The sequence below is a fragment of the Convolutriloba macropyga genome, chromosome 10, assembly GCF_964194025.1.
Source record: "Convolutriloba macropyga chromosome 10, txConMacr16.3, whole genome shotgun sequence".
NCBI lineage: Eukaryota > Metazoa > Xenacoelomorpha > Acoela > Convolutidae > Convolutriloba > Convolutriloba macropyga.
Genome location: NC_134477.1, coordinates 26,561,647 through 26,575,916, shown reverse-complemented (window position 1 = coordinate 26,575,916; position 14,270 = coordinate 26,561,647). Strand labels below are relative to the sequence as shown.

Genomic DNA, 14,270 nt, shown 5'->3' with positions numbered 1-14,270 from the left:
TACAGTTGAAAAATCGTTTTTCGTCGTTACCGTGCTGAGCTAAAAATGCATGTAAAGACTGATGGCTTTTGTATAAAATAAAAGCTGATAGTTGAGCTATCAGTTGTCATCACATTAACCTTTTAACAAAAAATTGTTAGCTATGATCAATGAACACCTGTTTAAATGTTTGAGGAGTCGTTCAAACAGCTACAATTAGTCGTTTTTTAGTGGATAAATAACTGATGGAATAATACACAGTTCGTCTATCAGCTGTATAAATGCACCATTTTTTCCGTATAATTTATACATTAATAAATTATAAAACAATTATATAATACACAACAAGGCGGCTCGGTAATGTGCGATGGCACATAAGGTTCCGACCCCGCCCATCCACAATTTTGGCATAATTGTCTACCAAATGATGAACAGATAGAAAAACACAAAAATTATTTTTTTGGGAATCCCAAAAAACTCAAAAAAGCACAAGTATTTTTCAAAAAAAAATTGTGTATGAACCATCAGATAAAGCTAAAACTAAACAAAAAAACTTATAAATCACCAGAAGATATATGGGACCAGTCCATAAAAAGTTTTGGTAACAATTAGACAAAAAAGAACAAAAACAAAAAAGCTAAAAAATTCGCTTTTTTTAAACAATTAAATTCAAATTAATGAAAAACATTAGTAAACAAAAAAAATATCCCAAAGGTTTACGATTACCAATTCTACTATAGAGGAATTAGAGGCATTAGGAACTGTCCTTATTCCTCTTTTTTCAGCGGCTAAAAAGAACAACAAACAAAAATTCAATTGAAACTTAACAGAAAACGCTCTCCAAACCGTCAAGCCATATTTTGGCCCTCAAAAATTTTTCGATTGCGCCTTCTTCAAACAGCGACAAAAGAGTATATGGCCATTCATTAGTAAGTCTAGGTAACAAGTTGACAAAAAAGCGAAACGTAAAAGTATGTAATAGTTTTGATTTTTTTTTCGAAGCAAAATTACATCCAAAGTCATGAAAGACATTAATTACAAAAAGAACTATTTAAATAGGGTCACTTATTCATCCACAGGAAGCCACGAGATCTGCAAATATCCAGATTTTTTCTTGCGTGTACAAAAACAACGTCAAGTATGACAAAAACTAAATTAATTTAGTTCTTTTTTTGTGAAAAACCGGTGTCGAAGCCAGTAAGGTCATAACGAATACGAAAAAAATAGATTTTGGGACATCAATCCCCTTTGACACCTTCCCTTGTCCCCCATAATGTCATATTTGACATGTATTTAACCAACAAGACCAGGTAACAAAAAGAAATTTAAAAAGAACAAAATTGCGAAGTTAAAAAGTTTTTTTTTAGTTTTGTTAAACAATTTTTTTTCTAAGTCATGGAAGCCATCAGCTACGTACTAATATCAGAAGATCTGCTCATCAATTTGTCCATGAAAAACCGATGAAACCTATCCATTTACAGAAAATTTCATACGACCCAAACGACAAAGTAAAAATGACAGTTAAAGACAAAAATTCAATTAATTTCTTCAAGAGGTATCGGTGCTGTCAAAACGGTAATCTATGTTGTTCAGGATTTTAATAAGTGCAATTACGATATATTTTGAACGCTTATAATGTGATATGAGAACTGTCAATAATGTGATAAGGTGACAAAACTAGAAAACGTGAAAAACTGGCAAATATCTTAAAACAAAAAAACTGAAATCTAGTAGTATCAAATCCAGAAAAGAATAACTTCAGGCTTAGAACCACAACCGAGAATAAACTTCAAATCAGTAGAATGAAGAAGTATTCTTTCTTTGCTGACACTAAGCTAGAAATTGAACAAATTAAGAAAAAAAATAGGAAAAGTTAATTAAGCCATTATTTATTTGAAAATCAATTATTTTTAAAGGTCGAAATGACCATGAACTTTCAAGTAAAAATTTAAATGCATTAGCTTGGAAATCCTTAGAAAGCCAAATAGACCTACCACTCCTACGCTTTGATTTGATATGTTCTGTTCCTTTTTATTTAAAAAAACGTCTTTTTTTGAAAAAAAAGACCGACTGATTGCAATCCGACTTCTTTTTGGATTGTAACAGTCCAAGATTGGCCCAAAACTAGCCCTGCTAATGCTTATTGTCCGTTAGGAACAATTGATTTTTCGAATGTTGTAGATATAGATAATTTGTTCGTTGAAAACTCAAAAATAAATTCTGCATTTCTGAAAACCAACGAGTAAAGTTAGCAAAAAACGGCGAAGTTTTAATTACAGAGCACCCTCAACGGACGCCGAAGTAGGAATAGCCCCTTTCTGAGTCTGCAAAGATTGTATGAGTATTGTTTGGGGCTGTACTGCAGGCAAATTTAATCAAAGTGGACTAAAGTAGCTTATTTCGTGCCGTTTTTTGATGAAAAAGGCTGAATTTTGTAATATTTATCCAGAATTTTTTTCCAAAAAAATAAATCAAAACAATCAATAATGCTTGGTTGTCTTTAAAAATATAGTCAACGACACTATTCTCAAAAATTTTATTAAATTTTAGCAAAATTGACGAAAGTTTAGGCGAAAATTCCGGAAAAAGTGAATAAAAACAACGTGAATTCACTCTACTTTTCTTATAAGTTTAAACCTCGATAACTCCCTGTAGAAAACGAAAATTTAAAAAATCTTTTTAATTCCATATTCTACGCTGGACGAGCTTTCTAATGATACAAGTCTCAACTCTCTACGATGAATATATCGATCGGCGAAAATTCACGGAACAAAAAAAACCCATTTGAGTATATAGTTCCTCCCCCCTCAAGAGGGTCGGAACAATTATTAAACAATTACAAACAAACTATGAAAATTTAGAAGCTTCTTACAAAGTGGTCCTAAAGGCTCCCAAATCTATCGGTAAGAAAATTTAACTTTTGTTTTTTTCTTTCAACTAGTTAAATTGTTCAATAAAATTTGTAGAAAAGTTGCTGTAACCACACTGTTCAGCGAGGTCGCGTACATTATAAATCTTTGAAAATTTACAAAAACTTAACTGGTTGTGATCACGTTAACGTCTTTCACAAATCTTTGTTCGCTATGATGACTGAACACTAATTTAAATGTTTGAAGAGTCATTCAAACAGCTTCAATTAGTTAACTTTCAGTGCACAAATTAATGATGGAATACACATTTTATTTATTAACTGTATAAGTGTAAAATTTTTCCCGTAAAAGTTTTATTTTGAAGAATTCTATAAGAAGTAACACAATCAAACTATGAACATTTACAAGCTTCTTCCTACAACGTGGCCTTAAATGCTCAATCTGTAAACAGTAAATTTTACTTGAATTTCTGTTTGTTTCACAACTAGTTAAATTGTTCAAAAAATACTGTAGAAAAGTCGCTGCAACCACAGTCTTCAGCGAAGTTGCGTATATTATAAATCTTTGAAAACTTACAAAAACTTAACTGGAAAACAAATAAACTGCTTTACTTTCAAATAAATCAAACCAAATAACAAACCAAACGTTCTGCATACACCCAGTAAAAGAAGCAAACGTTCAAATAACAAAAATTACAGGGTAATAAGCTTCTTTTTCAAGAGCACTTTCAGTATCATTTCGGTTTCCGGTTGCTGTAAATTTTACATAAATCGACTGAAAATCAGAGCAAGTCTGGGTGATTAAAGTTCTGAGAAATCATTAAAGTTCTTACCGCGGAAGATTGGGTCAGAAATTATTTCCCAAAGTTTCTGGCAAACAAATTTTTTTTTGCGCAAGCGCCCTAATTTTTTTTTAAACTTACAGCATTCAGGATTCAATCAATTATCATTTGATTCATCCAAAATTAGCAGCAGACAAAAATCAAAAAGGTACTGGAAAACAATTCTTTCAAAAATACAATTTATAACTTAAAATATCAATTTTACATTAACACGAAATGCGCTAGGAAGAACAAAAAATGGGGGAAAAGACTATAGTTAAAAAAAAGTTTTCAAAGTGCAAACTATTTTGATGTCGTTTTATAGTCGGACATACTCCTGTATTTTAATGATATGATACAGCAGAATGAGAGAAGAGTGAAACAAACCTAAATAAGTCAAAAAGATTTCAAGCAAAATTTTGAACAAGTTTTGAACTAAGATAAAGCGAAAGAATTTTTGTGCGACGAAAAATAAAATACAACAGGACACGTCCTGACCTACAGTTCCTTCAAAGTATCTTCATTGAATACAAAAAAACTAGACCTATAATGGATTATGAATTGAAAAGTCCAAAAAAATTTGATCAAAATACTCGAAAAAACAGTAAAAATCAAAGCAAGTTGGCAAATGTGATCAGATAACCACTCGCGAGAAAGCGAATTTTATTCAAACATCGTTTTCTTACTCGTAAATTGAAGTAAAAAATTCCACGCCGCGACGCCACTCACGTTTTCGCTCCCCTTCTTTTTTTCCAGTTTCGGCGTGACCGAAGAAATCATCACTTCAATTTGGCTTCAAAAATCATGAGAATATTGTGAACAAAAAGTTCATTTTTGATAATGGTTTGCTAATTATTTCAGCATTAAGTGTTTTTGTTCTGTTTTTTAAAGTAGAAGTGGGAATATGGTAATTGCGAGAACCGCTTTGTCAACTTATGTTGAGATCAAGGTAATTGCGTCAAAAAGCGGTTGCTAAAAAGCATCAAAACGTTTATCCAAGTTACACCATCAACACAATTTTTCTTGTAAGTGATTAAAACAGATTAACTTACCCAAATCAACTTCATTTGATATAATTCATTATTGTTTTAATGCTCAAAATTTTAAGACCAATGGGTTGCTGTTTTGCGAAAGTACCTGTGCGAAAGAACAGGCTATATGCTGATCATTGTGATCAATTGTAAATTACGACACAATCAATTTTACTATTTCGTAACATAGCATTTCAGAAATACCGTCTAGCCTCCACTTACGACAAACCAGAAACCCGAGTCTTTTTATACCCTCTTTTTCAGTATACAATATGTCTTGTCATCTGTACACATCTACCCCTAGGTACAACCCCCGATGGATATCCTTTACAGATAGATAATTGCAGACTTGACTTATGGAAGATACTCGGTTCACGAACCCAGTCGAGATCTTCATGTCTGAAAAACTCTGCATCCATGAGTAGTTTGCACGTGTTGCGCATGTGATCCACCTGATCCAACACTGGCAACTCGTCTCTCACAGTGTAAGGCACAGCTGACACAAACAAACTCTGCTCAGATGTCGAAATATACAACTGCTCATCATCTTCACCGTCATCCAAAACCTATGCACAACATTTGCTCCAAATACTAATCAGTCAAAATCTGAACAATGACCTGACCGAGATTGCTCGTTAATACTGCAAGATCTTGCATGATTCTGGCAAAGGTTGTTAATCTGTAAAGATCTTTCAAGACTATTGTATTGGAGTACAAAAAATATGAAATGAAACTAACTTTTTTCTTATAGAAATAGCAAAAATGCATGCTGTTTTAATTGATTTTAGTGATTTACGCCTATCCCTGCTTCTTAATGAGATGATAGAGGGATTGCAAACAATAATTAACAAATAATAAATAGCAATATTAGTTACGGGCATCTTAAATTGGGCATAATGGGTTCAACCAGCTGCCATAGTTGATTTTATTACCCCAAAGTATGCATTGCGTGATATTTTGCCCTGTGGACCACCAGACACTTCGTAGAAGCCATTCCAGTCGGACTGGAAGACGTCGTAGAAGAGAGCAACGGAGCACTTCTGGTAGGATGGGAAGTATTCAGCCAAGGAGTGGAATGCATTCTGTTGGATCAGGTCCTGCCTCCCAATTCGCAGAGGAGTGTAGCCTGAAGGAATTAGGAATAGGTTTAATTTCTCCAATGAACATCACATACACTTCTTGCCACCCATTGCAAGATCGCGCCCGACATTTTTAATTGTCTTTAGGGATACATATATGGTTCATAGATATGGTTTGCCAGGATAATGCGGTTGTTTCAAAACATGTCTCTAGTCTATTCATTTGCTAAAAGAGTACGTCTAAGTTTGAAGTTACTGGACAAAAGAGTCAAAGTCCATGTTGCACTTTTGGCAGTTTTTTCAATCATCGTGATAGTCTTGGAGGTTGTCATAACATTGGCAACACAGGTTATTAAATCATTTAAGGACCAGAATGCAAAGCATTCATTTACGGACGGTAATAAAACCAACTTCTCTTACAAATACACAAAATTATTTAGTGTATCTTTTATCGGCTTACAGAAATGATCATAATCAAACAGTACGATCAAAGTGCTAAATTTAAAGTGAGGTATAATCTTACCTATGGCTTAGGCCTGGCTATAGCATGTTGAGATATCTCAACTCTGACAGAGTAGATATAATTTGATTCAAATTTGATTTAATCAACGACAAACATTAATTGAACCGCTCGTTAAGGATTCAGTTCCCGTTTATACAGCTCTCTAGCATGCATTTGCTGATAATTTGAATGACTACCTTGCTGGGGGTATTTCTTCTTGTAGGAGTCGATTGACTGATCGTTGCAGTCGCCTGGAGTAAGCTCAGAACTCACAAAGTCAATGTCAATCCGAGTCTGTAAAATGCAAAAAAGCACAATAGGTTTAAAACCTGATTTCTGTAAACGTTCTACCTGAGTTCAACAATGGACGTTTAAATTAGCAAATTGGCTAACTTTTATGATTAGATTACTTTTTAAAATTTAACGTGAACTTCTCATGTAATTATCCAAAAATGTTTAAGGATCGCTTGGTACAGCCTGATAAATGTTGCAACAGGAGTGAAAAGAACTTCCTTATGAGATATGAAAGGTGAAAACTGCAACATTCAAAAAACATACATCTGACATCACATCACATGACAAATAACTATTGCTACCAAGTGTACATTAATACATTTTATACACTTTTAACTGTTTTAGTCACATTTTTAAGTTTTGGGTGTTCAGCGGAGACAAAAGTTAGTCGCAGTTTGCTCAGTTGCCTCAAAAATGGATTAAATCTTCACTACGTCCGTGCACATATTTTGTAACAATGCAAACACTGGTGACCAGATCAGGTAACTATTTTTGCGGTTATTGTCACTAATTTCTCCCCTTCAGCATCAAAGTAACAATTAACCAATTACATTACTTTGTTCATTGCTGACAGGGATCTAATTTAAACTAACAGTCTACTAATTGGGTTTAGGATTGCCCTCTTTTTCGCTAATTTCATCAATTGCTTCATATTTGCCGTCAACTCAAACAAATTGTTCAGTTCCCTTCCCATTAGATGAGTCGAGAAAAATCAATTACTAAATATAGTCCCCTCTCATTGGGTTACATATTGTTTCAGATCTTAATACCAGGCAATCAGTCTGCAATGTTATCGCTAAATTTGTTCGACCCGTATAGATCTCCCCGCTTTTCTGACGAGCTATTATAAATGTTGCGCGCTATCGCCATCTCTTGGATGGTAAATGATCAAGGCAGCTTATGCTGAAATCAGCAGTCATTCTTCAAGAAATAAAAACGCCATCATCGAGCTGGAAATATCCCCAATTGCATCTTGTGACTCTTAAATAGAGGTTTGATGCTCAAAGTAACTAGTTTCCGAGCACTGCTTGCTGCAATACGAATCTCAATCTGCCTATAACCATCATTAATAGCAAGTATGCAACTAAATATTTAAGACAGAAATCAAACTCAAATATATATGTCAAAAAATTAGGTTTTTGCCCAACTTCAATTTGTCTTGAACTCTTCAGAAATCTTCGAATTGTTGAAACTTGTCCTTAGTGTACATAATTCTTTCCCTAATTTCTGAAATAAAATTTATCATTGTTGGCTTTTAATCGGTTTCAGTCTTGACTCTTCTAACCAATTCAGATTAATATCGCAAGAACACCCCAGTGCTGTTATGGCTGACAACAAACGCTTATTAGTGTAGTTGTTGTTGTTCAGTCTGTAAAGTTTCCTGTTGACACTCTTCTGTTTCTTCCAATTCTTCTGCTTTTTCCAATAAATACAACACGAAATTTAATTGAACCATTTTGCGAGAATTGCTACTTTTTTTGTCAAAATGTTGCCACGATTATCCGGTAAGAATGAAAGTTACTTCCAACACCAAAAACAGTAATGCAAAATGGAAAGTAGCGACAAATACTGACGGTATAAGCCAAAAATACAACAAAACAGCTAATGTATCAAACCTGGAATCCAGGGCATGTTTTTGTCCAGTAGTAGTCAGCCACAGTGTCATACTGCTCAGCATGGTAGCCAAATATTGCAAAGGTAGCCAGTGTTGCCTCAACATCACTGCCAAAAGGAAACAATACGCATCTGAGGATTTAGCATCGGATATAAAAAGAAGGTTCAAGTAAGAAGTGTATATCAAAAAAGATCAAAACAATATCAAATTTATCAGAAATTGTTAGTTTTTAACAGTTCACAGGAATAACTCAATATTTTTACTGAAAGGGAGAAAAATTGACAAAATATGACATAATTCTGAAACTCGAAAATATATTTATATTCTGTTATTGTAGAAGTTTTTCCAATCCTGTAATAAGTAACACGTTTCTTAACGAATAGCAACTGTATTATAATAAGAAAATGTATTTGTAGAGAAGTTTGCAATCACAACTGATTGACACAAACCCTTCGGGTATTGCAGTGATGTTTTTGAAGCCAGTGCGATAGAAGCGCATGTATCTGGCGGTGAACTCCGGAGGGTAGCTCACACTCTGCCACTTGCAGTCCAGTTGCAGTCGATCACCCCACATCAGCCCATCCTGAAACATAACCCTCAAATTCCACAGACTCACAAATGAAGAAACTTAGACACACAGCTGGCTAAAAATGAAGGAGGGACACTTGTTGTTACTCCCAAACAGAGGTCTTTTCAGTGCAATTTCGTAATTTTTATGGTGAAATCTTAGCGGAGTTCGGATAGCTCTTCGAAGCAGTTTCCCATTCGATTTGTTAATTTTCGTTCGGCATGAAGTGCGCATAAACCCAACAATGAGTGACTAAACGGCCCCGGGTTAGAAAGACCAAGAAGGGCAAAGTGTTTCTCGTGGCAACGGCGACTGGTTTCTCTGGGGGGGGGGGGGGGCAGTTTTAAACTGATAGAATATAGAATATGCTCAGTCAATTTGCTAAACATACTATTCCCACTTCTTTGCAACTGCTGAAGATGTGCTCACTTATAGGAAAAGAGTTAATAACGTAAAGGAAGTGAGGACTCAGCAATGAGGATAACAAAAGGAAGTATCTGATTCTCTGTTGTCATAGGTGCATATGTATATGCAAAGCAAGTCAACGTCTCCTTCCGCTTTGTTGATTTTAGTAGCGGATTATTTAGTAGTTTGCTGTCCTTCTGCAGTAGCTTCTGGATGGCGCCTTTTTTGATCTTTTGAGCGTAGGTCTGAATTATTTACGACTTATTTAATTGTTGCTTATGTGCACTTATCATAAATTAAAACAACACAGCCAACAAAAAATATATTGACATTGAATATCTGCACCGAGAAACATTATTGCGAGCATTTGTTTTTACCAACAAGTAAATCTTGCAGTTTTACTCATGTCTAGATGCTCATGCTCGTTAAGACTTTAGCATACTGCCGGAATGAATATCACGATACATTATAGTCATCTTAGTTTCCAGCGCTTTTGGTGTAATACTGTCCAAATTCAGACCAACGAAACCTTATTTCTCGGTACGGAGAACACTCCTGTACATGATATCGAAATGGAAGAATTCACTTTTACTGATTAATGCAGCATCACTAGTTGCATAAACTAAGGAGGGAATTGGTCTCGAAGCTATTTCACTTTTTTGGGACAGGGACACAATTTCATAGTCCCCCCCCCCCACACACACACACACACACACACACACACCCACGCACGCACGCACACCCACGCACGCACGCACGCACGCACACACACACACACACACACACACACACACACACACACACACACACACACACACACACACGCACACACCTACACACACACACACACACACACACACACACACACACACACACACATACGCACACACACACACATTCATGATGTCGAATTCAAAGTACTCATACTGGTCCAGGTAGTATAATGTATAATTAGCTGCATACACTATGGAGAGATTCGGTCTCAAAGCTAGTTCACTATGCTGTGAAAAGGTCGAAATTTCGTAGTCTGTGCCAAGAGAGGTGTGTGTCTGTGGATGGACAAGGCGTGTGTATGTGTGTGTGTGGGTGGGCGTGATTGTGGTTGGGTGTGGGTGGTTGTGTATGTTTGTGTGTTTATGTTAGTCTGTGTGTGAGTGAGTGTGTGTTTGAGTGCGTGTGTCGTGTGCGTTTTGTGTGTGTGTGGGCGGGTGGGTGGGTGTGAATGTGTATCTGTCAGAGTGTGCGTGTGTGTTTGTGTGTGTGTGCGTGTATGTGTTTGTTTGTGTGTTTGTGGGTGTGAGTGTATGTGGTGTGTTTGTGTGTGTGTGTGTGTGTGTTTGTGTATGTAGGAAGTGTGTATGTGTGTGAGAGCGTGACTGTGTAACTGTGGGTGTGTGTGTAAGCGTGTTTGTGTGTGCGGGTGTTTGAGTTTTTTTGTGTGTTTGTGGGTGTGCATGTGACAATTTGTGTGCGTGCTTTCGAATGTGTTTGTTTGTGTGGCTGGTCGGCTGTGAAAGTGTATCTTTGGATATGTGTGTTTGTTTGTGAGTTTGCGTGTGTGTGTCTGTGGTGTGTGTTTTGTGTGTGTGGGGTATGTGTGTATGGGTCGGTGGGTGGGTGTGAATGTGTATCTGTGGGTGTGTTTCTCAGTTTGTGTGTGTGTGTTTGTGTGTGTGATGTGTGTGTGTGAGGGAGAGTATGAATGTGTAACTGTGGGTGTATGTAAGTTTGTGTGTAAGTGTGTTTGTGTGTGAGCGTGTTTGCGGTGTTTGTGTCAGTCTGTGTGTGTGTGTTTATGTGCGTTTTTGTTTTTGTATGTGTGTGTGTGTTCGTAAGTAAGTGTTTCTGTGTGTTTGTGTGGAAGGGTGTGAATCTGTAACTGTGGGTGTGTGTGTGTTTTTGTGTTTGTGTCAGTTTATGTGTGTGTGCGTCTTTGTGTGTGTGTGGTGTGTGCGTGGGCGGATGTTTGTGTATGTGTGTTTTTGGGTAATGTGTGTAATTTTGAGTGTGTGTGTGTGGTTGGGTGGGTGCTAATTTGCATCTGTGGGTGTGTGTATGTGTGTCCGTTTGTGTGCGTAATTTTGTTTTTGTGTGCGTTTGTGTGTGAGTGGTTGGGTGTGAACGTGTATTTGTGGGTGTGTGTGTATGTGTGTCTAATTGAGTGTGTGTGTGTCTGTGTGTGTGATGTGTGTGCGAGAGAGGTTGTGAATGTCTATCTGTGGGTGTGTCTGCGTGTTTTTTTTGTGTTGGTGGTGTAAGGGTCAGTGTGTGGGTGGGTGTGAATGTGTATCTATGGGTGTGTTTGCGTGCGTGTTTGTGTGTGTGTCTGTGGGAGAGTGTGAATGTGTATCTGTGGATAATTGTGTCTGTTTGCGTGTATGTGTGGTGTGTGTGTATTTGTGTATGTGTTTTTATGTGTGTGTTTGTGGGTGTGTGTGTGGTTTGTCTTTTGTGTGCGTGTGTGTGGGTGGGTGTAAATGTGTATCTGTGGGTGCGTGTATGTGTGTCCGTTTGTTTACTTGTTTTTGTTTGTGTGTGTGTGCGTGGTTGGGTGATAATGTTATCTGTGTGGGTGTGTGTCTAATTGTGTGTCTTTGAGTGTTTATGTGTGTTAGTGGCAGGGTGTGATTGTATCTGAGGGAGTGGGTCTATGTGCTTTTGTGTGTGGGTCGGTGGGTGGTTGGATGTGAATGTGTATCATTGAGTGTTTGTGTGTGTTTGTTTGTGTGTTTGTGTGTGCTATTTGTGTGTGTCTGCTGGAGGGTGTGAATGTGTATCTGGGGGTGTGTGTCTGAGTGTGTGTTTGTGTGTGAGTATGTTTTTGAGTGTGCGCGTGTTTGTTTGCGTGTATGTGTGTTTGTTTTTGTGTGCGTGTGGGTGGGTGGGTGTGAATGTGTATCTCTGAGTGAGTGTGTGTGTGTGGGTGGGTGGTTGTGCCTGTGTATCTGTGTGTGTGTGCGGATGTTAACGTAAATGTGTGGTGTGTGTGTGTTTGTGTATGTGTTTTTATGTGTGTGTTTGTAGGTGTGTGTGTGTGGTGTGTCTTTTCTTTTGTGTGCGTTTGTGTGTGTGTGTGTGGGTGTAAATGTGTATCTGTGGGTGTGTGTATGTGCGTCCGTTTGTTTACTTGTTTTTGTTTTTGTGTGTGTGCGTGGTTGGGTGATAATGTTATCTGTGGGTGTGTGTCTAAATGTGTGTGTGTTTGAGTGTTTGTGTGTGTTAGTGGCAGGGTGTGAATGTGTATCTGAGGGAGTGGGTCTGTGTGCTTTTGTGTGTGGGTCGGTGGGTGGTTGGGTGTGAATGTGTATCATTGAGTGTTTGTGTGTGTTTGTTTCTGTGTGTATTTGTGTGTGTGTGATTTGTGTGTGTCTGCTGGAGGGTGTGAATGTGTATCTGTGGGTGTGTGTCTGAGCATGTTTGTGTGTGTGTGTGTGTGCGTGTTTGTTTGTGTGTGTGTGTGTGTGGGTGGGTGTCAATGTGTATCTGTGTGTGTGTGTTTGTGTGTGTGCGGGTGTTTGTTTTTTTTGTGTGTGTTTGTCTTGTGCGTTTGTGAGTGTGTGTGTGTGGTGTGTATTTTGTGTGAGTATGTGGGTGGGTGGGTGTTAAAGTGTATCTGTGGGTGTGTGTATATGTGTCCGTTTGTGTGCGTGTTTTTGTGTGTTTTGTTGGGTGTGAATGTGTATCTGTGGGTGTGTGTTTGTGTGTGTGTGCGTGTGTTTGCGTGTGTGATATGTGTGTGTGTGGGAGGATGTGAATGTGTATCTGTGGGTGTGTCTGGGTGTGTGTGTGCTTTGTGTGTGTGGGAACTGTGTGGGTCGGTGGGCGGGTGGGTGTGAATGTGTATCTATGGGTGTGTTTTTGTTTCTGCGTGTCTCTTTGTGTGTGTTTCTGTGGGAGGATGTGAATGTGTATCTGCAGGTGTGTGGCTGAGTGTTTGTTTGTGTTTTTGTGTGTGTGTGTGTGGAGTGTGTGCGTGTGTGTGTGTTTGCGTGTGTGCTTGTGTGTGTGTGTGCGTGAGTGTGTGTGTTTGCGTGAGTGTGTGTGTGTGTGCGTGAGTGTGGTTGAGTGTTTGCGTGCTTGTGTGTGTGTGTGCGTGTGTGTGTGGGAGGCTGTGAATGTGTATCTGCAGGTGTGTGTCTGAGTGTGTGTTTGTGTTTTTGTGAGTGTGTGTGCGTGCGTGTGTCTGTGTGTATGTTTATGTGTGTGTATGTGTATGTATGATGAGCAGGTTACACAATTTTAAGCAGCACTGGCGAGACTCAATCTATTACTATACACATTATTGATTTCGTGTTGTAGAGTTCCGCGTTACCACAACTGTTCATGCTATAACGATTGTTTGGAATGCATGCGGTATCAATTATAATAATTGAATTCATCTTGCAAAGTATACAGGGAAAAAAGGAAAAATTACATCTAATCAATAAAATGCACAAACTCCTACAAGACTGGGCCGACTAGAAAGCCAGCTAGAGGCTTGTTGAAGGCCGCCCATAAGGACGCTATCAAATATAACTCATGTGCACTTACTTTTTGGAACTTAAGCATCAAAGTTTAAGCTTTCTCTCAACCGTGAACAACTATATTTTCAACTCACCAGCGAGAAGGCTACTTCAAAAGTGGAGTACTCGTAGTTCACTCCCAAGTCGAAAGTCGGTCGTGGTAAGTGAACATTTACACCTGTTACATAATGCACCAGTTTCAGATCAGCTTGCAGGAAGGTTGTATTGTCAAAATCACTTTTCGGAATTTTCCATACAAACAGCATGTTCTCCGAATAAGTAATTGGGTATTCGGAAAATTCCACAACATTGCAACCAAATATTGTTGGCTGTGTGACGTAAATAGGACTGAGCGTGATCAAATCTGATTGCGTAACAGACCAACTCCAAATTAATTCATCGGGGTCAAAAATAGTGGCAAGGCGAGACAGGATGTCATATGAGGTCTGACCCCTGGTTAAAATAGGCAAAAACAGAAAACACAAAAAAGCCCGAGCAGGCACAATAATTCTCATTTTTACGCAAAAAAAATGAATTTTTGATTTAGAGCTTTTGAAATTTAGAAGATGTCTTCGTATAGTGTTATCATTGTTACTATATCGCTA

At 37.8% G+C, this 14,270-nt stretch overlaps 1 protein-coding gene across 1 annotated transcript in view; it reads right to left on the bottom strand.

Moving 5' to 3' along the window:
- LOC142348848 (uncharacterized) overlaps window positions 1-14,270 on the bottom strand; it is a 34,442-nt gene extending 20,172 nt beyond the window's left edge. The window contains exons 1-6 of the mRNA XM_075400391.1: window positions 13,761-14,270; window positions 8,640-8,773; window positions 8,192-8,297; window positions 6,479-6,575; window positions 5,633-5,826; window positions 5,081-5,266 (exon numbers count right to left, since the gene is read on the bottom strand). Of these exons, the coding sequence (XP_075256506.1) occupies window positions 5,081-5,266; window positions 5,633-5,826; window positions 6,479-6,575; window positions 8,192-8,297; window positions 8,640-8,773; window positions 13,761-14,180 (1,137 nt within the window). The 5' untranslated portion in view covers window positions 14,181-14,270. The remainder of the gene's footprint in view (window positions 1-5,080; window positions 5,267-5,632; window positions 5,827-6,478; window positions 6,576-8,191; window positions 8,298-8,639; window positions 8,774-13,760) is intronic.